A 21,885-nucleotide genomic window follows, 5' to 3' on the forward strand; every position below is an offset into this window, starting at 1 on the left:
AAGATTCTCCATTGACAATTGTTTTGAACTGGGGTTGATATCAGCAGGCAAGTCATTAATGGAAATAAATACATGGAGGCAGTGATAAGTGTCTTACTTTATCATTTATATCAGAATGGTAAAAAAAAAAGGCACAGTAAAGCAACTGTTGTGGTGTTGTCAAGGCTCAATTATTCCATTGTTACAATAGTCTGGGGCATTCATCATTTCTCCACTAAGCCAGTGTTCACTCATTTTGGCAACGAAGTGAAAACCTATCATTACATGGGCAACACTGATGTAGAAGAGATACAGATTGTCATTTGCCCAGTAACTTGACAGGTCCAGGTTTTTACACTTAAATGAAACAAGACCAACATTATAGTGCCGCCCAATGTGGGTGGCGTACAGTATGTGAACCTGGCATGAAATGTGTGGGTTGAGATGTTGACCAGACTGTCCAAGCAGATGGAAAGGAAACTAAACCTGACAGGAACAAAAGCCAGCACACATCAGGGCCCTTACAATGCCAGCCAGCACACATCAGGGCCCTTACAATGCCAGCCAGCACACATCAGGGCCTTTACAATGCCAGCCAGCACACATCAGGGCCCTTACAATGCCAGCCAGCACACATCAGGGCCCTTACAATGCCAGCCAGCACACATCAGGGCCCTTACAATGCCAGCCAGCACACATCAGGGCCCTTACAATGCCAGCCAGCACACATCAGGGCCCTTACAATGCCAGCCAGCACACATCAGGGCCTTTACAATGCCAGCCAGCACACATCAGGGCCCTTACAATGCCAGCCAGCACACATCAGGGCCCTTACAATGCCAGCCAGCAAAACATCAAAGAAAGATAGATACAGGCTTGTACCAACTGATCTCATTCAGTTGGCTGACAGAAATATGTATCATTGTCCTGTTGACCACCCAAAGCATGGCTTATAAGAAATAAAAAGCATTGTTTGACAGACAATGTGCATTTCCATAGCCCTACCCAATATTGAGAGCATGCCATGGCCATGCCAATTGTTAATGCTACGGAGATATCACAAAACTAAATTGTATTTGTCACATGCTTCGTAAAACAGGTGTAGACTAACAGTGAAATGCTTAACTTACGACCCTTCATAACATCGCAGAGGGAAAAAATAACACAATGAATGAATACACAATGAATAAAGATGGCATTAGTTAGGTGATAACTTGGCTGTTATCAACTAAGCCAAGTGCAATATGTAATAAGAAGCCTTTCTCGGACTCCCTGAACGGTTTCCATAGGCTGTGTTTTTTTTAGACCAACTTTTTAACTATCATAAACAATATAGTGTAGCATCATGAACCCCCTATTAAAAAGTAGGTAGTTTGCCTATTTATGCATATACAATAAGAGTTAACCTAGAAACGATTCCCCAAAACAGGTCAAATACATAATCATGAGAAGCATCAATGCTGCTTTGACAGTTTTGGTATGCTACCCAAATGATACACAATGTGGTTAAATGACTGGCCATTAAGAGTCAGAAAATTTGAATATTTTGATGGTAATACACATAACCTTACAGCATTCTTTATTTTACATTACAAAACAAATGGAGAAAATGACAGTGAACACTTTCCTCTGTTACTCAGACCTCCCGCAGGAGGGCACTCCACCCACACTGGATGCACAGGAGGACTGTTGAAATAAGGCAAGCGTTGCATAGCTCGAGCACTGAACACCATTTCTGACCAGTCTGAGAAAACACATTAAATAAAAGGAATGTTGGGATGCATACATGTAAAATAACATTCACAACAGTCACATTGCTGATGGGATGATAAAATAAAGGTAGGATGTGTGCAGTGAAAGGTGTTGTTTTACAGGGTCAGCCATAGTAATATGGTGCCTCTGGAGCACTCTAGGGTTAAGTGCCTTGTTCAAGGGCACAGACAGATTTTTCACCTTGTCGGCTCAGGTCTTCAAACCAGTGACCTTCCAGTTACTGGCCCAATGCTCAACCGCTTGGCTACCTGCTACCCTTGCAGTCAACTGTTGTGACCATGGCATGACTACCTACAGTACCATAACATACTGGCACAGTCCTATACAGATGTTACATTATCCCCTGATGAAGACAGCTTGTCTGTCAAAACGCTGGACAAATATTTTTGCATCTCAGCTCCTCGCCTTTAAGTGTTCCACTCCGCTGGCCAGCACCTCGCCTAAAAAGGTGTGCGTTTCTTTCGCCTCCAGATCTAACCGCTTGGCTACCTGCTACCCTTGCGGTCAACTGTTGTGACCATGGCATGACTACCTACAGTACCGAACACTGTCAGAGTCCTATACAGATGGGGGGGGTATGTACAGTAGAAGTTGTCTCCAACCACAGGATCAGATATTATTTAATTTCCTAATGACTAAGCTCATAATGAGGGTACTGCAATCTGACCCTAGACCATGCAACATGTACCTTGAGCCGAACAGAAACCGTTGATACAGTGACTTAAATCGGGGGAAGCCTTTTCTGTGGGTCAAACACACTTCGGTCACACTTTGTTGATAAGCAACTGCTTGCAACGGTTACAGTTAAGGGTTAGGTCTAAGTTAAGGGTTAAGGTTAGGGCGGCAGGTAGCCTAGCAGTTAAGAGCGTTGGACCAGTCGCTGGTTTGAATCCCCAAGCAGACTAGGTGAAAAATCTGTTGATGTGCCCTTGAGTAAGGCACTTAACCCTATTTGCTCCTGTATGTAGATCTGGATAAGAGCCTCTGCTAAATGACTAAAATATAATGTAGTTGGTTAGGGCTAGCAGATAGTTATCTGAAATGTAACTTAGTCTGTAGAACATATACAGATTGACTATCCAAATAAAATGTTACCACACTTCCTAGTTCCACTGCTCTGTAAACACTTTGCTGACCTGTTTCCTCCATGGCGACATACTGGAGGGGGGTTGTGAAATAGAAGTTTGAAATCTATGTGCTTTTTAGGGGGGAATGCCTAATCTTGTGATTAAGGGAAGTGACAGTGTTCCCACTGTGTTGAAGGTCAGTACAAGTACAGGTCAGGATAAAAACAGATTTTTAATTTGTTGGGGAGGACTATGGAAAAGGATAAAAAGCTGGAGCATTAGATCTGGTTAGATACAAATAGTTCAGTGTAAAAACAATACATTTATAGAGTTAGACGTGATACAGAACAATAGCATGTAACCACTACCTCAGCTGAACTGTAAGAGGCTTACATGATTCTTTATGACGCTATATGGCTTTTAAAGAGTGACAGCAATTATATACACAACAATATATTCTGAAATATATTATCCTGTTCTATTATCAGAATCTCAATTTTCTTCTCCGATTCAGTCAGCGCTAACTGTTTCCATATTTACCCCTTCAAATCTGTGCCACATTAAAGCTGTGAATCAATGAGCTCTCCAGTGAAGCCCTGAGATAGTCCTATGGTACTCTCAAAACAGTTTGTTAAGATAGCTCAAACACATCAATCATAACAGCCCGTTTAAGGAATGACCTGGGGTGTACCTGTTTGCAGTTTTCAAATGTTTCAAAAAGTTTGGAACATGTCAGAGAATAATACTTCAACATTAAAGTAGGTCTGTATTCAACCACCCAAGTCTCGACCAGCGAGCCTCTGCTCTGGGATTGCTTGTTCTTCTCTGATGCACTCTTACTCTGTGAGCGTTGCTCCATCCTTTTAGAGCTGGGGTCTAGCCTTTACTAACAAATCCAAGACGGAGGCCTTTTCAGAACAGACCTGGACTCAAAACACCCATTGGTAACCTTGCAAAAAGGGCAGTTATGTATGTAGTTATTAAATTTTAAAAGATTAATTCAGCTCACTTTCCTCCAAAGTGAGGCTTCCCTCTCCTTTGAAAATAACTTGGAACAGCTGGTAAGAATAATAATACCATGTCAATTCTTGAAACATAAATGTACAACATTATAAGCTATACATTTGTCTGCATATTTAGCAAAATCATGAACATGATGGTTGTAATGACACAGCGTGGGACATTACAGCACCAGAAAGGGAAGGCCATATAAGTAACAAGAGTTGCCTGGCTGATCTTAAAGGAATCACCTTTGGTGGCAATTCACCTCTAATCTTGTCTACTCCAAGTCCATTCAATAAAAAAGTATCTCTTCGATATTCATGCAGAATATACCCCACAAATGTGTTCTGTATAAGCCAATGCTGTATCCACGGTCACTGTTTTGGAGTGCAAATATCTGGGTTGTTTTCATTAGGGCACACGGTAACAAACATTTTTAAATGTGTTGCAGAAAACAAAAATGTGTGTTATTTTTGGACAAGTCCAGGTAGTTTCAGTCCATTTCCCACTATTTGGTGCCTAATAAAACAGGACCCTGCTTTGGTTACATCGGCCATAGTGTTTCATTAACCAGTCAGATCCTGCGTCCTCTCACTGGCGTTTGGATAAACAGACTAGTGGACTGTATACTTCCAAGTGAAGATGGAAAACAGAGCACACACACATATATTGCTTTGTAGGCTACATGAACCTTTCACACCAACTCTTTTATGTAGTCCTTCTGTGGCCACTGTCTATACCAGAAATGTCAAAACATACCTGTCAGTTGTTTGAGAAAAAAATATATATATAAATATTGTTTTCCTTTTGGTGGGGAAACATACTCAATATAGTTTAAAATGACTAAAACCAAATGGAAACGGTGTAGAAATGATAATGGAAGCTAGACAGTCCGGGAGGATTGACCTCATGCAGCCCCCAGAGCAAAATGAGTTTGACAACCTTGACCCATACTGACATGACTCCGTACAAACAAACAAACAAAATCCTCAATCTCACAAGCATTTCATTTCTGTCTCTCATCCTCTCCTAATCAGCATTCGACAATGATCGACTTTGCACATCATTTCATAGAAGAAATAGGGGGAAAAGAACCACAAAGTTGGAGGAGAGGTCTCCATCTGGTTAGTCTGTTAATAAACATCTTGTGACCTTGTGACTAGGGATGTGATGGTCATGGAATTTTGGATAATGGTAATTGGCCAACCAAATTACCACGGTCACCGTAATAAATGTTTGAATATAAAAAAAATTATAATTTTTTTGGTAGATTTACATTTTCTCCTCTCCTCCAGACTGCATGTGCTGCCATAGAAATATAATGAATAGAACAGGCATCCCAATTCAAGTAAATTATGGCATAATGGGTGGAGTGGCGGCTATTGACAGTGTACCCATAGTTTAAAAGCAGGAAGTAATTTGTGCTGCGATTTGATTCAATCAACTCACATTACAAAAAAAATACATTGCATGAGCTACATTTGTTAACATAATTTGAGTGAACATTCTACATTACCATGGAAATTATTACGTCACAATATCAGGCAGCCATTGCAAGTGTATCTACAAATTTACCAGTCAAATTACCAAGATTAGATTTTCCTAGACTGTTCTATTTCTGTGTGCTGATGCTGCTGCATTGTGGTTATTCAGCCAAATGTTTATTTTTTTAAATGGTTATGACTGTCTTCATCGGTTACACTGTTATACTGTAATTGTGGCAGTCCTACCAGGTACCCTAAAAAAATACTAATTTAGCCAGGAGAGCCAAGACAACAACCAACCATCCTTCTCTGGATGCGTGTCCAGCAATACAGACACATCTCCCCCCTTTCTCCTACCCCATACTAGTGGAGGCTGGAAGGAGGGAGAAATTTGAGAATGGCCTCCAATTGAAAGTGACATCAGCCTCCACTGCCCAATCCTCTCTCCCACTTTCCTCCTCTCTAGGCTCCCCCTCTCTGGACTCTCTCCTCAGACCAGCTCCTTGTCGGCCCTCCACAGCTGTTCTTTGACCTCTGTGGGCAGTGTCTTGAACAGGTCCTCCTCCACCACCAGGCCGCTCCTCTTCAACTGCCTGCACTCCCCCAGCTCCACGGGCAGGCACTCCAGACGGTTACCCCGCAGCTCCAGCTGGGTCAGGCCCGTCAGCTCGCCGAAGCGCGATGGTAGAATATGCAGGCAGTTGTTGCCCAGGTTCAGGGTGCGCAGCTTCTTGCACTGGAACAGCTCTGGCGGGAGCGACTCGATCTGACAGTGACAAGGAGAGAGATCAGAGTGAGGATGAATGGTGAAATAGGAGATATGTTTATTTTGTCTGTTTTTGACTTCATAAAATATAATTTAATTGTATTTGTGCACAGGTTATGCATACTATAGTGTATGGTTTAAACAGGCATACTGTTTCTTGCTTTAGGCTGTGAAAGGTGCTTAAAGTTGAACTCCTCCCCAGTGAACAGCTATGTTCTCAAGAACAGACTTGGCAAAAGAGAGAAGAAAGGAGAGTTCAGTACATACTGTTCCGACCTTAGCTACCCAATCGAAACACAGTCACACCAGCCCATAGGACTTTAAGCCAATCAGAAACAAACCTATGCACTCTGCCCTAAAGAAGGGAGCCAATCGAGCCATAGAGGTACAGACATACAGTCAGTCTTAGAGTACCATACATATTTGTATAATTACTTATGCTCACACCAACACCTGTTATTAATAGTTCAGTCATCTGTTGAGGAAACAGCACAATGAGTGCATTTTACATAGATGCTGTTCATTTAAGCCAAAATATGATCAGAGTAAGCTGATTCACCGAACTTAAAATAGCCTTTCAAATTAAATGCTTTTCTTAGCTTCAAAACAGTGAAGAAGGCAACTGGAGCTATCCAGGCATTGTTCTTCAAGAGAAAAACAAAAACCTAGAACACTTTAGAACATTGGAGTACAGTGGTGAGCGTCGGGTCCTCGTTAGGGGCCCACCTGGGAATAACGTTTTACAAATTTCACAACTCATTTGGGTCGATAATGTACTAATGGCAAAGAGAAGACTCTGGAGAAGGGCGTAAAAACACAGAACACACCAGAGGGGTTCCTTGTAAATGGGGCTATTTTGAGCAACATACCACCCTGTTTGTGGCCTATTCTCAGTATGGAACTACGTAATATGGGTGAGTGAGTGCAGTAAAACAAAAAAAAAAACATAATAGTATTGTTTACTCAAACCATCAGATTCCTCACACAGCAGATGACCACCAGTACGCAATAGGGAAAATGTTGTATAACCTCCCAGAATTCCTTGTAAGTCCTTATTTTTCACACTAAACTTGATTCTTAAATGTATTGGATGAACGGTGGGTTCAGTTAATGAACTCTCTCAGCATTAGACAATGTCCACCAAAATCAAGCAAATTCATTGTAAGGAGACTGAAGTCAGCCTGTCTGTCAGGAATGTACAGGAAGTCACAATGGTCAGTGTCGTTGATGCAAAATGCACAAATCGGCCAATGCAAAAACACAAAATGGCCATTGCTATAGCGGAGTCACTTCACATGTACATGATTAAAATATATGAAATCCTATAATGCATTTACATATGATATTACACAAACTATATTTCACATGATACATTCCACTAAAGTGTTACACTTTCATTTACACTTACAAGAGTTAGCCTACACAAACTCTAGAAGTCAGCACTCAGACAAGAATTCACATAAGTCAAAGTTCATGTTAATGATCTCAGACTCAGTCGGGAGTTTTGTGAATTGTTTGTAAGATTGCATCTCCCGGAGGTATTCTGTACAGGACACACTAAACCTTTTCCAGCCATCTGCTTAACGAAGATGAATTGCATCTAACAGGGTGGGGAATAGTACATATAAAACCAAAAAAATACAGAATGAAAACAGTTTGCCATGAAAACCACCCCAGGGACAGGAACGCTTGAACGACAGCCAGAAGTGTGACAAACTCATTAGCATAATATAACTGCTTGTCTGTACTTTTAGAACTCTGGCACATTGTCTCAGTTAACCAACAGTGTGTGTAGTAGGTCCAGCAGTTTCCCCTATTTTAACTAATTTGAAACATTATTAGCAGGATAGGCGGTTACTTTTCAGAATATTGAACTATTCAAGTGACCAGTTTATCTCAATGGCACCGACTATGGGGCGGCAGGGTAGCCTAGTGGTTAGAGCATTGGTTAGTGGTTAGAGCATTAACCGAAAGGTTGCAAGTTCAAATCCCCGAGCTGACAAGGTACAAAATCTGTCGTTCTGCCCCTGAACAGGCAGTTAACCCACTGTTCCTAGGCCGTCATTGAAAATAAGAATTTGTTCTTAACTGACTTGCCTAGTAAAATAAAGGAAAAATAAAAAAATATGTAGACATTCCAGTCTACTACACAACTCTACAATAGTAGGTCATTAGGTCTTTATGTCTGACAAGTAGTATGGCTTGGAATATGGTTTCTTCATCCTATGTAATATATTCCCTGTGAATCTGATGTTTTTCCGGCCTTTATGGAAAATTTGCCATTAAAAAAGTCACTTAGTCAATATTTACCATACTCTGAAAGTACCATGTTTTGCCCAATGCTGTTCCTGCTACACCATTTTATCAATTTTGATGGGCTCTTGAGTTTTTAAATGCATAGACTACAAAAAATAATAATTTGCAACCTTGGGTAGAAAACCAATAGCTTTTGCTCATGATGAAAATACATTGTGTGATCACTCCCAAGTCAAGACAGTCCTCCATGAAAGCAATTCAGTTTGTCCTTCTAGCAACCTAATGCTTCAAGCCAACTCTCCTTGAACAGTTTAACAAATGGCAGCTTTATGAGATGGCTATCCCAATTTCCATATTTTGACTTTTCCTCCAAGCCCAAAACTGTGATGGAGGAATGGGCTAGTGACTAAAACTGTAGCGACAAACCTAATAAAATAATACAATTATGAACCACTGCAAGGCAGTCTGCAAGGCAGTGATTAGTGACATTTACCATTAAATACAACACCATTACAAAAAAACTGTGGCCATGTCCTCATGCTCCTAGACCGTAGTGCTGCTTTTGACACCAATCGACCATGACATTCTTTTGGAGAGATTGGAAACCCAAATTGGTCTACAAGGACAAGTTCTGGGCTGGTTTAGATCTTATCTGTCGGAAATAAATCAGTTTGTCTCTGTGGATGGTTTATCCTCTGACAAATCAACTAAGTTTCGGTCTTCCTCAAGGTTCCGTTTTAGGAACACTATTGTTTTCACTATACATTTTACCTCTTGGTGATGTCATTTGAAACAATGTTAACTTTCACTGCTATGCGGATGATACACAGCTGAACATTTCAATGAAACATGGTGATGCCCCAAAATGGCCCTCCCTGAAAGCCTGTGTTTCAGACATAAGGTTGATGGCGGCAAATGTTTTACTTTTAAAAACTCAGACAAAACAGAGATGCTCGTTCTAGGTCCCAAGAAACAAAGAGATCTTCTGTTGGATCTGACAATTAATCTTGATGGTTGTACAGTAGTCTCAAATAAAACTGAAGGACCTCCGCGTTACTCTGGACCCTGATCTCTCTTTTGACGAACATATCAAGACTGTTTCAAGGACAGCTTTTTTTCCATCTACGTGACATTGCAAAAATCAGAAACTTTGTTAAAAAATGATGCAGAAAAATGAATCCATGCTTTTGTCACTTCTAGACAACTAGAAGTGTGGGGGGGGTCAAGTGGGTCAGTCTTATGTCTGGAGTATTTCTCCCGTCTTATCCGGTGTCCTGTGTGAATTTAAGTATGCTCCCTCTAATTCTCCCTCTCTCCCCCAGAGGTCCTGAACCTTGGGACCATGCCTCAGACACCACCTGATGACTCGTTGCTGTCCCCAGTCCAGCTGGTCGTGCTGTTGCTCCAGTTTCAACTGTTCTGCCTGCGGCTATGGAGCCCTGACCTGTTCACCGGACATGCCATTTTTGACTCAACCCCTCGACCCCTGAATGCTCGGCTATGAAAAGCCAACTGACATTTACTCCTGAGGTGCTGACCTGTTGCACTCTCTACAATCACTGTGATGATGATGATGATAATAATAATTTGACCCTGCTGGTCATTATGAACGTTTGAACATCTTGGCTATGTACTGTCATAATCTCATCCCGGCACAGCCAGAGGAGGACTGGCCACCCCTCAGAGCCTGGTTCCTCTCTAGGATTCTTCCTAGGTTCCAGCCTTTCTCGGGAGTTTTTCTTAGCCACCGTGCTTGTAGATTTGCATTGCTTGCTATTTGGGGTTTTAGGCTGGGTTTCTGTATAGCACTGTGACATCGGCTGATGTAAAAAGGGATTTCTAAATACATTTGATTGATTGAATGAACACCCATAGTAGCGTACTACATACTTAAACTGCATATACTAATTTCAGGGTTTGATCTAGTGGAAATCACTCGTCTTTTCTGACTCAAGTGTTTAACAGCTGATAAATTGATGCACTGTACCAAAATGAACGAATGGCAGGAGTCAACGCAATAGTGCATTAGATGACACATTCGGAGTACTATTTTAGAAATTGGACATACTATTTTTTTAAATGGCATAATATTTAGTGGCTAGTATGGGTATTTGGACACTGCCACTGTGTGTTTGGGTCGTTTACCATTAAAGACCATTAGAGACCATAACATTGAAGTCATTAGAACTGCTGGATTTACCAGGAATGGTCTTACTAATACAGACCTTTTTTTGAAGGGGATAAACCACACACAGAAGAGCTGTTTCCTGGACACAGATTAAGGATAAGAGAAGGACAACCTGAATTGCTTTCATGGATGACTGACTGGCTTGAATTGTGACCACATAAGCAAAAGCTATTGTGGTCCATGGGTGGCTTTTCACCATGTTATTGCTATTGGTCTCACTCATTGTTAGAAAGAATTATGGTCCAAATCGGATGTTGGGTACTATATTTATTGACGATTATATAAATCCAATAAGTTAAATTAGACCATTTGGATGCAATCAATTAGCTTAATTTCACATAGATCAAATTATATTTCAACACAATGTTTCAGGAATGCCTAATCTTATCTGTTTAACTACAGACAATTTCAGCTCAATCTCAGATGGTGGGTTTCAAAATCCTCTTTCTTGTGCTTTGAGGTGGAACAACCTTAGGGCCATTAACCCCAACATAACTGTCTTCATAATGCTAATCCCTACCTTCCTGTTACCCAGTGTGACCTTTGACCCATTCACATGTGAAAGAGGAAGGAAGAAAGAAGGGTGTTAAGAAAAATGTCTAAAATGTTCCTGTGACACACAGATAAAGGCCTTAACAAGTGTTTGGTGACACTTTGACCTGACCATGAAATAGCTAGATAGAGGAAAGAAGAAAGTTCTAGGTATATAGCACAGGAGGCAGGTGGCACCTTAATTGGGGAGAAAGTGCTCGTGTTAATGGCTGAAGCGGAATACGTGAAATGGTATCAATTACATCAAACGTGGTTCCAATGTGTTTAATGCCATTCGCTCCATTTCAGCCATTATTACGAGCTGTTCTCTCCTCCGCAGCCGCCACTGGTGTTTAGCTAACATTTTCTCAGGGACACTCAAATACTAGATCTCTACTCACCCTGTTGGCCGTCACAGCAAAGTACTGCAGGTTCTGGAGGAAGCCCACATCAGCATGTATACTGGTCAGGTTGTTGTGACTCAGGTCCAGGAAGCGCAGTTTGCGGCAGTAGAAGAGCTGGCCCGGGATCTTCTCAATCTTGTTGCGGTTTAGGTAGAGCCTCTCCATGTTTGTCAAGGTGCCAATCTGGATGGGTATGTAGGCGATCTGGTTGTACCACAGCTTCAGGCTTACTAGTCGGTGCAGGTGCTGGAAGCTGATGATCTCCTCGATGGTCTTGAGATTGTTGTCCTTCAGGTCGATCTCCTGCAGGTTGTGCAGGCTGAAGATAGAGTGCGGGATTCGTTCCAGGTCACAGCGCAACAGCTCCAGCTCTGTAAGGTTCATCATCTTCTTCAGGCTGTTGAGCACCATTAGCTTGGTACCCTCGTTGTTAATGGACAGCTTTTGGAGGTGGACCCCGACATCCGTCACCACCTGAGGCAGCTTGGTCAGGTTGCTCTTCAGACGGAGCACTTTGAGCCTCTTGAGCTCCCGTAGCCCGTCGATTACAATGAAGCGGTTGTTCTCTGCGCTCAGGTTCCCTGTGAGGTGCAGCTCACTCAGGTTCTTCAGGCTGTAGATCCACAGAGGGATCTCCTTGATGTCTGTGAACTTGATGTGGAGGGACTTCAGGTTCTCCCTCAGGAAGGCCAAAGCTGGGGCCTCGATTTTGGCTGGTGTGTGGTAGAGCCACATCTCTCTCAGGCTGACCAGCTGGGCAATTATGGGGGGGATAGTGACATCAGGGATGAGCTCCAGCTTGAGCACCTCTAGTTCTAGGAGGTCAAACACGGTGTCAGGGATTCCGCTAAGCATGAACAGGTGCAGCTCCAGTTTCTCCTGGGAGTTCTTGGTGATGCGTTGCCTCAGCTTGTCCAGTGTCCACTCGTTGTTGAGGTTCAGCTGACGCAGTTTGTTCTCACTCACCTCCGATAGGAAAACGGCAAACCGTTTGGAGTAGAGCGGGTCATACTGGTCAATCATGTGCAGCATGAAGGCAAAGTCATTCTTCACATCGGGTATGTCGCTGTAATGGCTCTCCTCACGGATCGACTCAAAAGAGTAGCGCTTGAGGGAACGGCTGAGCATCCAGCAGAGGGTGTACATGCAGATGAGACCGTAAATCCCCACCAGGCTGATATAGAAACAGGCCAGGATCTTGAAGAGGGTGGCCAGGGGGTGAGCACAGTGGTACATCCTATAGCCTGTCAGCTTCTCAATGTCCACCTTGCAGATCACACTGAACTTGATGTAGTGCACATAGTAGGCCGTGTAGCAGATGATCAGGATGAACTTGACGACTTTGATGATGGTCTGGCGGATGTAGAGCCGGTAAACGATGTCCCCTTCTTCAACGTGCATCCGGAACTTCTTCACCTTCTCAAACAGAGCTTTGGCCTGCTCGCCTTCCTTCTTGTCCAGGACACCGGTGTCGGAGCGGTCCACTATGCCCTGTTCGATGCGGGACCTAGTCCTTTGGAGCATAGGAATGCTGGCCTCCACATCCTCGCTGACACAAGATGCCTTCTTGTCCACCAAACCGTTCATCTTCCCCAGGGGCTTGGGGTCGCTTTCCTCCACTACCGTCTCGGACAGAGCCCTGGTGGTCCAGGGCGAGTCAAAACACTTGAGCAGGATGGACACAAAGTGCTCTAATTTGGAGCTAGTCCGGGGGAACTTGAACCAGAAGTTACTGCAGGCCAGGAAGATGAGGGTGTGCAGTAGCACCAGGTAGGGGAAGTACTTGGCAAACCAGTGCAGCTTGTTCTCGTAGCAGACCGCGTCAATGTAGTTGTACTGGTGCCGATCCAGTTCATACTTGATGCCTTTGGGCTCAGAGGCAAATGGGTCTGGGAAGCTCACATTGAGGTACTCACAGGACTTGTTGACCACCCACTTGCAGGGCAGGCAAATCATCTTGTCCTGGGTGACCTGCAGCGTGCCCCCGAACACGGCGATCATGAGCATGACGATGGAGATGTAGTCTGTGAAGACGTCCCACCATGGCTTCAGGATGCGGTACGCCGGCTGGGTGTCAACAAAGTACCGGAGCTCTGTGATGGGGATCATGATGGTTTACCTATGGAGAGGGAAAGAAGAGAGACTAAATGTAATACAAGACATTCACATTGCCACAAGTATATTTCAAAGTTCCATAGAGCAAAATATTTACAGGTTATCTTGAACTACAAACATAGCTCATCGAACCACAGACACTGCTCATCAGATACTCGTGGGGAGACACGTCATGTCAGCGTGCGTTCAAAGAACTTATAAGCTTTCTTCAACCAGTGCAGACAGCTAAACAAACCCGACTGCCTGTGTGTGGTTACTTTATTCCAGTTCCAGTGAACTAAACCACAGACCTCCTATGTATATTAAATGTGACTTCCTTTACAATGCTGTGAGTCAGCTAATGTCAGCACCCAGAACCAAATCAGTTACCTGTGCCTCAAACACAGACCATTCTTTACATTAATCTAATACAACTCCACAATTGCTTCAATTATTGTATATTCTCATCTGTAACCCAACATCTTATTTATATCAGAATGCAAAACCCTAGGAAGCTTATTATGGGAAATATGATCAGAACACTGTACCCATTCCCAGATGACTAGGGGCATTATGTCTGTGGGTTGCCAGGTTGGTGCAGGGAAAGCAGTTATTATGTTTCCCAGCTATGGAGAGTCTGCTACTCGTCAGGAACAACCCAGACATCCTGTGAGCAGACAGAACACCATGTGGCTCAGAAAATGCAGAGCAAGCTGGATACAGAGGGGCACAGAACCTGACACAGCATGCATTAACACACTAAAGTTAGTAACATCTCTGAATCAATGTTCTGTGAAGACACCTCACAACAAGAGGAGGAGGAGCTAGCAAGCGCTAGCTAACGCACACAGATTAGCATCACTGTAGTGCTATTCACTCAACTCAACGACTTGATTAGTCTAGTGTTAGCTAGCTACATAGCTGTCTTTGTTTCCAAGATAATTGTGTAGTTTAGTGTGTGTAGCCTTGGAGTGATTATCTTAATTCACTGAGGTTCGCTAGCCAGCTAATTGTCGTCCTTAACGTAGGAGACTCTGCTAGCTAGCCAACAGCTAACAGCTAGCCAACGTCTACTGTTTCGAATTCAATCACCGGTCAGGTAGTGTCACATTTTCATTTCATTTCATTACAGTACAACGGTTTGATTTGTTTGATCGTAGCTAGCTACATAGCCGTCTTTGTTTCAAAGATAATTGTGTAGTCTAGAGCGATTTCCTAGGTTAGCTAGCCAGCTATTGTCGTTCTTTTAACGCAACGTAACGTAAACAACACTGCTAGCTAGCCAGCTAGCCCCGTATAGTAGCACTGTAGAAACTATTACACTCAACGGAACGACTTGATTAGCGTAGTGTCAACAACGCAGCCACTGCCAGCTAGCCTACTTTAGCAGTACTGTATCATTTTAATCATTTTAGTCAATAAGATTCTTGCTACGTAAGCTTAACTTTCTGAACATTCGTGACGTGTAGTCCACTTGTCATTCAATCTCCTTGCATTAGCGTAGCCTTTTCTGTAGCCTGTCAACTATGTGTCTGTCTATCCCTGTTCTCTCCTCTCTGCACAGACCATACAAACGCTCCACACCGCGTGGCCGCGACCACCCTAATCTGGTGGTCCCAGCGCGTACGACCCACGTGGAGTTCCAGGTCTCCGGTAGCCTCTGGAACTGCCGATCTGCGGCCAACAAGGCAGAGTTCATCTCAGCCTATGCCTCCTCCAGTCCCTTGACTTCTTGGCACTGACGGAAACATGGATCACCACAGATAACACTGCTACTCCTACTGCTCTCTCCTCGTCCGCCCACGTGTTCTCGCACACCCGAGAGCTTCTGGTCAGCGGGGTGGTGGCACCGGGATCCTCATCTCTCCCAAGTGGTCTTTCTCTCTTTCTCCCCTTACCCATCTGTCTATCGCCTCCTTTGAATTCCATGCTGTCACAGTTACCAGCCCTTTCAAGCTTAACATCCTTATCATTTATCGCCCTCCAGGTTCCCTCGGAGAGTTCATCAATGAGCTTGATGCCTTGATAAGCTCCTTTCCTGAGGACGGCTCACCTCTCACAGTTCTGGGCGACTTTAACCTCCCCACGTCTACCTTTGACTCATTCCTCTCTGCCTCCTTCTTTCCACTCCTCTCCTCTTTTGACCTCACCCTCTCACCTTCCCCCCTACTCACAAGGCAGGCAATACGCTTGACCTCATCTTTACTAGATGCTGTTCTTCCACTAACCTCATTGCAACTCCCCTCCAAGTCTCCGACCACTACCTTGTATCCTTTTCCCTCTCGCTCTCATCCAACACTTCCCACACTGCCCCTACTCGGATGGTATCGCGCCGTCCCAACCTTCGCTCTCTCTCCCCCGCTACTCTCTCCTCTTCCATCCTATCATCTCTTCCCTCTGCTCAAACTTTCTCCAACCTATCTCCTGATTCTGCCTCCTCAACCCTCCTCTCCTCCCTTACTGCATCCTTTGACTCCCTATGTCCCCTATCCTCCAGGCCGGCTCGGTCCTCCCCTCCCGCTCCGTGGCTCGACGACTCCTTGCGAGCTCACAGAACAGGGCTCCGGGCAGCCGAGCGGAAATGGAGGAAAACTCGCCTCCCTGCGGACCTGGCATCCTTTCACTCCCTCCTCTCTACATTTTCCTCCTCTGTCTCTGCTGCTAAAGCCACTTTCTACCATTCTAAATTCCAAGCATCTGCCTCTAACCCTAGGAAGCTCTTTGCCACCTTCTCCTCCCTCCTGAATCCTCCCCCCCCCCCTCCTCCCTCTCTGCAGATGACTTCGTCAACCATTTTGAAAAGAAGGTCGACGACATCCGATCCTCGTTTGCTAAGTCAAACGACACCGCTGGTTCTGCTCACACTGCCCTACCCTATGCTCTGACCTCTTTCTCCCCTCTCTCTCCAGATGAAATCTCGCGTCTTGTGACGGCCGGCCGCCCAACAACCTGCCCGCTTGACCCTATCCCCTCCTCTCTTCTCCAGACCATTTCCGGAGACCTTCTCCCTTACCTCACCTCGCTCATCAACTCATCCCTGACCGCTGGCTACGTCCCTCCCGTCTTCAAGAGAGCGAGAGTTGCACCCCTTCTGAAAAAACCTACACTCGATCCCTCCGATGTCAACAACTACAGACCAGTATCCCTTCTCTCTTTTCTCTCCAAAACTCTTGAGCGTGCCGTCCTTGGCCAGCTCTACCGCTATCTCTCTCAGAATGACCTTCATGATCCAAATCAGTCAGGTTTCAAGACTAGTCATTCAACTGAGACTGCTCTTCTCTGTATCGCGGAGGCGCTCCGCACTGCTAAAGCTAACTCTCTCTCCTCTGCTCTCATCCTTCTAGACCTATCGGCTGCCTTCGATACTGTGAACCATCAGATCCTCCTCTCCACCCTCTCCGAGTTGGGCATCTCCGGCGCGGCCCACGCTTGGATTGCGTCCTACCTGACAGGTCGCTCCTACCAGGTGGCGTGGCGAGAATCTGTCTCCTCACCACGCGCTCTCACCACTGGTGTCCCCCAGGGCTCTGTTCTAGGCCCTCTCTTATTCTCGCTATACACCAAGTCACTTGGCTCTGTCATAACCTCACATGGTCTCTCCTATCATTGCTATGCAGACGACACACAATTAATCTTCTCCTTTCCCCCTTCTGATGACCAGGTGGCGAATCGCATCTCTGCATGTCTGGCAGACATATCAGTGTGGATGACGGATCACCACCTCAAGCTGAACCTCAGCAAGACGGAGCTCCTCTTCCTCCCGGGGAAGGACTGCCCGTTCCATGATCTCGCCATCACGGTTGACAACTCCATTGTGTCCTCCTCCCAGAGCGCTAAGAACCTTGGCGTGATCCTGGACAACACCCTGACGTTCTCAACTAACATCAAGGCGGTGTCCCGTTCCTGTAGGTTCATGCTCTACAACATCCGCAGAGTACGACCCTGTCTCACACAGGAAGCGGCGCAGGTCCTAATCCAGGCACTTGTCATCTCCCGTCTTGATTACTGCAACTCGCTGTTGGCTGGGCTCCCTGCCTGTGCCATTAAACCCCTACAACTCATCCAGAACGCCGCAGCCCGTCTGGTGTTCAACCTTCCCAAGTTCTCTCCACGTCACCCCGCTCCTCCGCTCTCTCCACTGGCTTCCAGTTGAAGCTCGCATCCGCTACAAGACCATGGTGCTTGCCTACGGAGCTGTGAGGGGAACGGCACCTCAGTACCTCCAGGCTCTGATCAGGCCCTACACCCAAACAAGGGCACTGCGTTCATCCACCTCTGGCCTGCTCGCCTCCCTACCACTGAGGAAGTACAGTTCCCGCTCAGCCCAGTCAAAACTGTTCGCTGCTCTGGCCCCCAATGGTGGAACAAACTCCCTCACGACGCCAGGACAGCGGAGTCAATCACCACCTTCCGGAGACACCTGAAACCCCACCTCTTCAAGGAATACCTAGGATAGGGTAAGTAAGGGTAAGTAATCCTTCTCACCCCCAAAAAAAAAAAGATTTAGATGCAAGTGGCTGTTCCACTGGATGTCATAAGGTGTATGCACCAATTTGTAAGTCGCTCTGGATAAGAGCGTCTGCTAAATGACTTAAATGTAAATGTAAATGTAAACAATGTGAAATCAAAGTAATAAAAAAGGACAACCCATCATGTAGGAGGACTTGACATTGTAAGGAAGGAGAGTTCTTGAACTTTGACATTTAAAAGTCCATTATGAAAACAGTGACTCGCTGCAAGAGTGAACAGGTTTCTTCTTGTTTACATTCAATGTGTGAGGTTTAATTATGGTATTCAATGGGGCAAAAGCTAAATGTCACAGATTATAATAAAACCAAAGAGGAATCCATGATCATGGCTGCAAAGTTGTTTTGCCAAAAAAGGCATGGTGTTTAACCTGTTATGTCTAGCTCAGCATTAGTCTATCACCACCAGTGATCTCTGAGAAACAGGAAAACAACCCATGTATTAGGACATTATTGGGGCCAGGAGTTTTTTCTGATCAAGTGATTTGACCAGGAAAAACTCTTGGCTGTAGTTAGTAATAGGCTAAGGACTTGCATTTTTTTCTGGTCAGAAAAACTTTCAGGCCTGAGAATTTACTATTACTTGCCAATTCCACGGTAACAGATTTACGTCGAGACCATTGATTTAAAAAGTTTAACCAATTCTGCGACTGTGGAATTGCCCTACTACTACGGTGTATGGGGAAAACCACCCATTTAATAGGACATTCCTTGGGAGATGAACCAGTCAAGTACACAAAGTCCTCTGCATTTGTACCGTTTCAGTGTTTCCCCTAGTATTTTTTTAAGCAGCATTAGGGGCGTGGCCAATGGCACAGTTTTAGGGGCCTGCCTCTCGGCCGCAGAGATGACATTTTGGTGTTTTAAAGCAAATTTCCTGCAATTACACACATTTTGCCAAGGCTTATGCCCAGTGTTCAACGCTCCCTCTAAGCTGTACGTGGGCGTGCATCTCCCCTGGGACTGCCGCACAGAAGAAATATCAGCCCGTGCAGAAAAGCACAAGATTGAACTTCACTCAACTTTAGAGTTTTCCCCGTTAGTTTTAACTATCAACGTTTCTTTACTGAGGGAATTGTGATAGAATCAACGCAATATTTAACCCCTTCCAAGGCAACATACCAAAACAAAAAATAACTATGCAAGAGATTTTGTGGTAGGCAGAACACATCGGGGTAGGATTCTATTGCATTGACAGGCACGACTCAGGCCTGTACTCTACACAGACTGGTGCACCATAACCAAATCAGAGCTGCATTAGGACTACAGTGCATTCGGAAAGTGTTCAGACCCCTTGACTTTTTCCATATTTTGATACGCTACAGCCTTATTCTAAAATGTATTAAATAGTCCCCCCAAAAAAAAAAAAAAATCTATACACAATACCCAATAATGACAAAGGAAAAACAAGTTCAGAAATGTAAAAAATGTAAAAAATTGAAATATTACATTCACGTAAGTATTCAGACCATTTACTCGGTACATTGTTGAAGAACCTTTGGCAGCGATTACAGCTTCAAGTTTTCTAGGGTATGACGCTACAAGCTTGGCACAATTTTCAGGTCTCTCCAGAGATGTTCGAACGGGTCCAAGTCCAGGCTCTGGCTGGGCTACTCAAGGACATTGAGACGTGTCCCAAAGCCACTCCTGCATTGTCTTGGCTGTGTGCTTAGGGTCATTGTCCTGTTGGAAGGTGAACCTTAGCCCCAGTCTGAGGTAGGTTTTCAAGGATCTCTGTACTTTGTTTCATTCATCTTTCCCTCGATCCTGAGTCTCCCAGTCCCTATCGCTGAAAAACATCCCCACAGCATGATGCTGTCAACACTATGCTTCACTGTAAGGATTGTGTCAAGTTGTTTCTCATGGTCGGAGTGCGCTTTAGGTGCTTTTTGATCAACTCCATGCGGGTTGTCATGTGCCTTTTACTGAGAAGTGGCTTACGTCTGGCCACTCTGCCATAAAACGGCCTGATCGGTGGTGTGCTGCAGAGATTGGAGAACCAGAAGGACAACCATCTCCACAGAGGAAGTAGGGAGCTCTGTCAGAGTGACCATCGGTTTCTTGGTCACCTTCCTGAACTAGGCCCTTCTCCCCCGATTGCTCAGTTTGGCCGGGCGGCCAGCTCTAGGAAGAGTCTTGGTGGTTCCAAACTTCTTCAATTGAAGAATAATGGAGGCCACTGTGTTCTTGGGGACCTTCAATGCTGCAGAAATGTTTTGGTACCCTTCCCCAGATCTGTGCCTTAACACAATCCTGTCTCGGAGCTCTACAGATAATTCCTTCATCCTCATAGGTTGGTTTTTGCTCTGACATGCGCTGTCAACTGTGGGACCTTATATAGACAGGTGTGTGCCTTTCCAAATCATGTCCAAGCAATTGAATTTACCACAGGTGGACTCCAAACAAGTTGTAGAATCATCAAGGATGATCAATGGAAACAGGATGAACCTGAGCTCAATTTCAAGTCTCATAGCAAAGGATCTGAATCTGAAAAGGTCTTATTTATTACATTTGCAAAAAAAATCTAAAAATACTGTTTTCACTTTGTCATTATGGGGTATTGTGTGTAGATTGAGAAAAAATAAAACAATTTAATCAATTTTAGAATAAGCTTGTAATGTTAAAAAAATGTGGAAAAAGTCAAGGGGTCTGAATACTTTCTGAATGCACTGTATATGCAAATTGACCACTGCCATATGGATGTGCCATTCACTTTGAACTAGACTGCTTTTACAGCATGACTGGTCGTGAGTCAATGTGCTTGTTTTGAGATCAAACTGAGAACTACATGTAGCGACGTGTGCACATGTGTAATTCTGTTCATATCCTTTGCAAGTTAGTGAGTTATTAGCCCAACTTTAGATTATTTGTAGTCAGCAACGGGGGAGTAATTGCTTCCTACAAGAGCACAAAACATGTATATTTCTAGACATCTTTAAAAAGCAAGTCAGGTAAAATAGCTTTTTTTTGTCTTAAAGGGGCAGTATTTTGAGCCAGGCTTGAATAAGCCTCGGGGCGGCAGGGTAGCCTAGTGGTTAGAGTGTTGGACTAGTAACCGGAAGGTTGCAAGTTCAAACCCCCGAGCTGACAAGGTACAAATCTGTCGTTCTGCCCCTGAACAGACAGTTAACCCACTGTTCCTAGGCCGTCATTGAAAATAAGAATTTGTTCTTAACTGACTTGCCTGGTTAAATAAAGGTAAAATAAAATAAAAAATAAATAAGCCAAGTAACCAGTTGGCAGAGGGTAGAATAATTGGTTTGATTCTCTGGTAATAATGACGCATTTTATTTTGTAAAGTGGTTTCTTGCGTCAAACATCTATTTCAGTCACTTCCTTGTCTGAAGGCCAAGTGGATAAACAGGTTAATGTCAAGCCCTGCATGTTTTTTTTAGTTAAGACTCATGGAGTGTAGGCCTACATTGAACACCACACATTGGCCGCTACTGTAGGCTGACCCATACAACACCTATTTCAATGTTAAAATGGGATGCATTTTCTCCATAGTTTTAAAATGTATTTTTCTCCTCAATTTCGTGGTATCCAATTGGTAGTCACAGTCTTGTTCTGTCGCTGCAACTCCCGTAAGGACTCAGGAGAGGCAAAGATCCAGAGCTGTGAAACACAACCCAAACAACCCAAACAAGCCGCACTGCTTCTTGATACAATGCCCGCTTAACCCGGAAGCCAGCCGCACCAATGTGTCGGAGGAAACACTGTGCACCTGCCCACCACAGGAGTCGGAGTCGCTAGTGCGTGATGGGACAAGAACATCCCTGCCGACCAAACCCTCCCCGAACGACGCTGGGCCAATC

At 44.5% G+C, this 21,885-nt stretch overlaps 1 protein-coding gene across 1 annotated transcript in view; it reads right to left on the bottom strand.

Annotated features, from left to right (window-relative positions):
- Positions 1-85: 85 nt before the first annotated feature.
- The window catches only part of LOC118387356 (volume-regulated anion channel subunit LRRC8A-like), a 32,324-nt gene continuing 10,524 nt past the window's right edge, over positions 86-21,885 (bottom strand). The window contains exons 2-3 of the mRNA XM_035775634.2: positions 11,448-13,569; positions 86-6,071 (exon numbers count right to left, since the gene is read on the bottom strand). Coding sequence (XP_035631527.1) covers positions 5,796-6,071; positions 11,448-13,559 — 2,388 coding nt within the window. The 5' untranslated portion in view covers positions 13,560-13,569 and the 3' untranslated portion in view covers positions 86-5,795. The remainder of the gene's footprint in view (positions 6,072-11,447; positions 13,570-21,885) is intronic.

The sequence above is a fragment of the Oncorhynchus keta genome, chromosome 9, assembly GCF_023373465.1.
Source record: "Oncorhynchus keta strain PuntledgeMale-10-30-2019 chromosome 9, Oket_V2, whole genome shotgun sequence".
Taxonomy (NCBI): domain Eukaryota; kingdom Metazoa; phylum Chordata; class Actinopteri; order Salmoniformes; family Salmonidae; genus Oncorhynchus; species Oncorhynchus keta.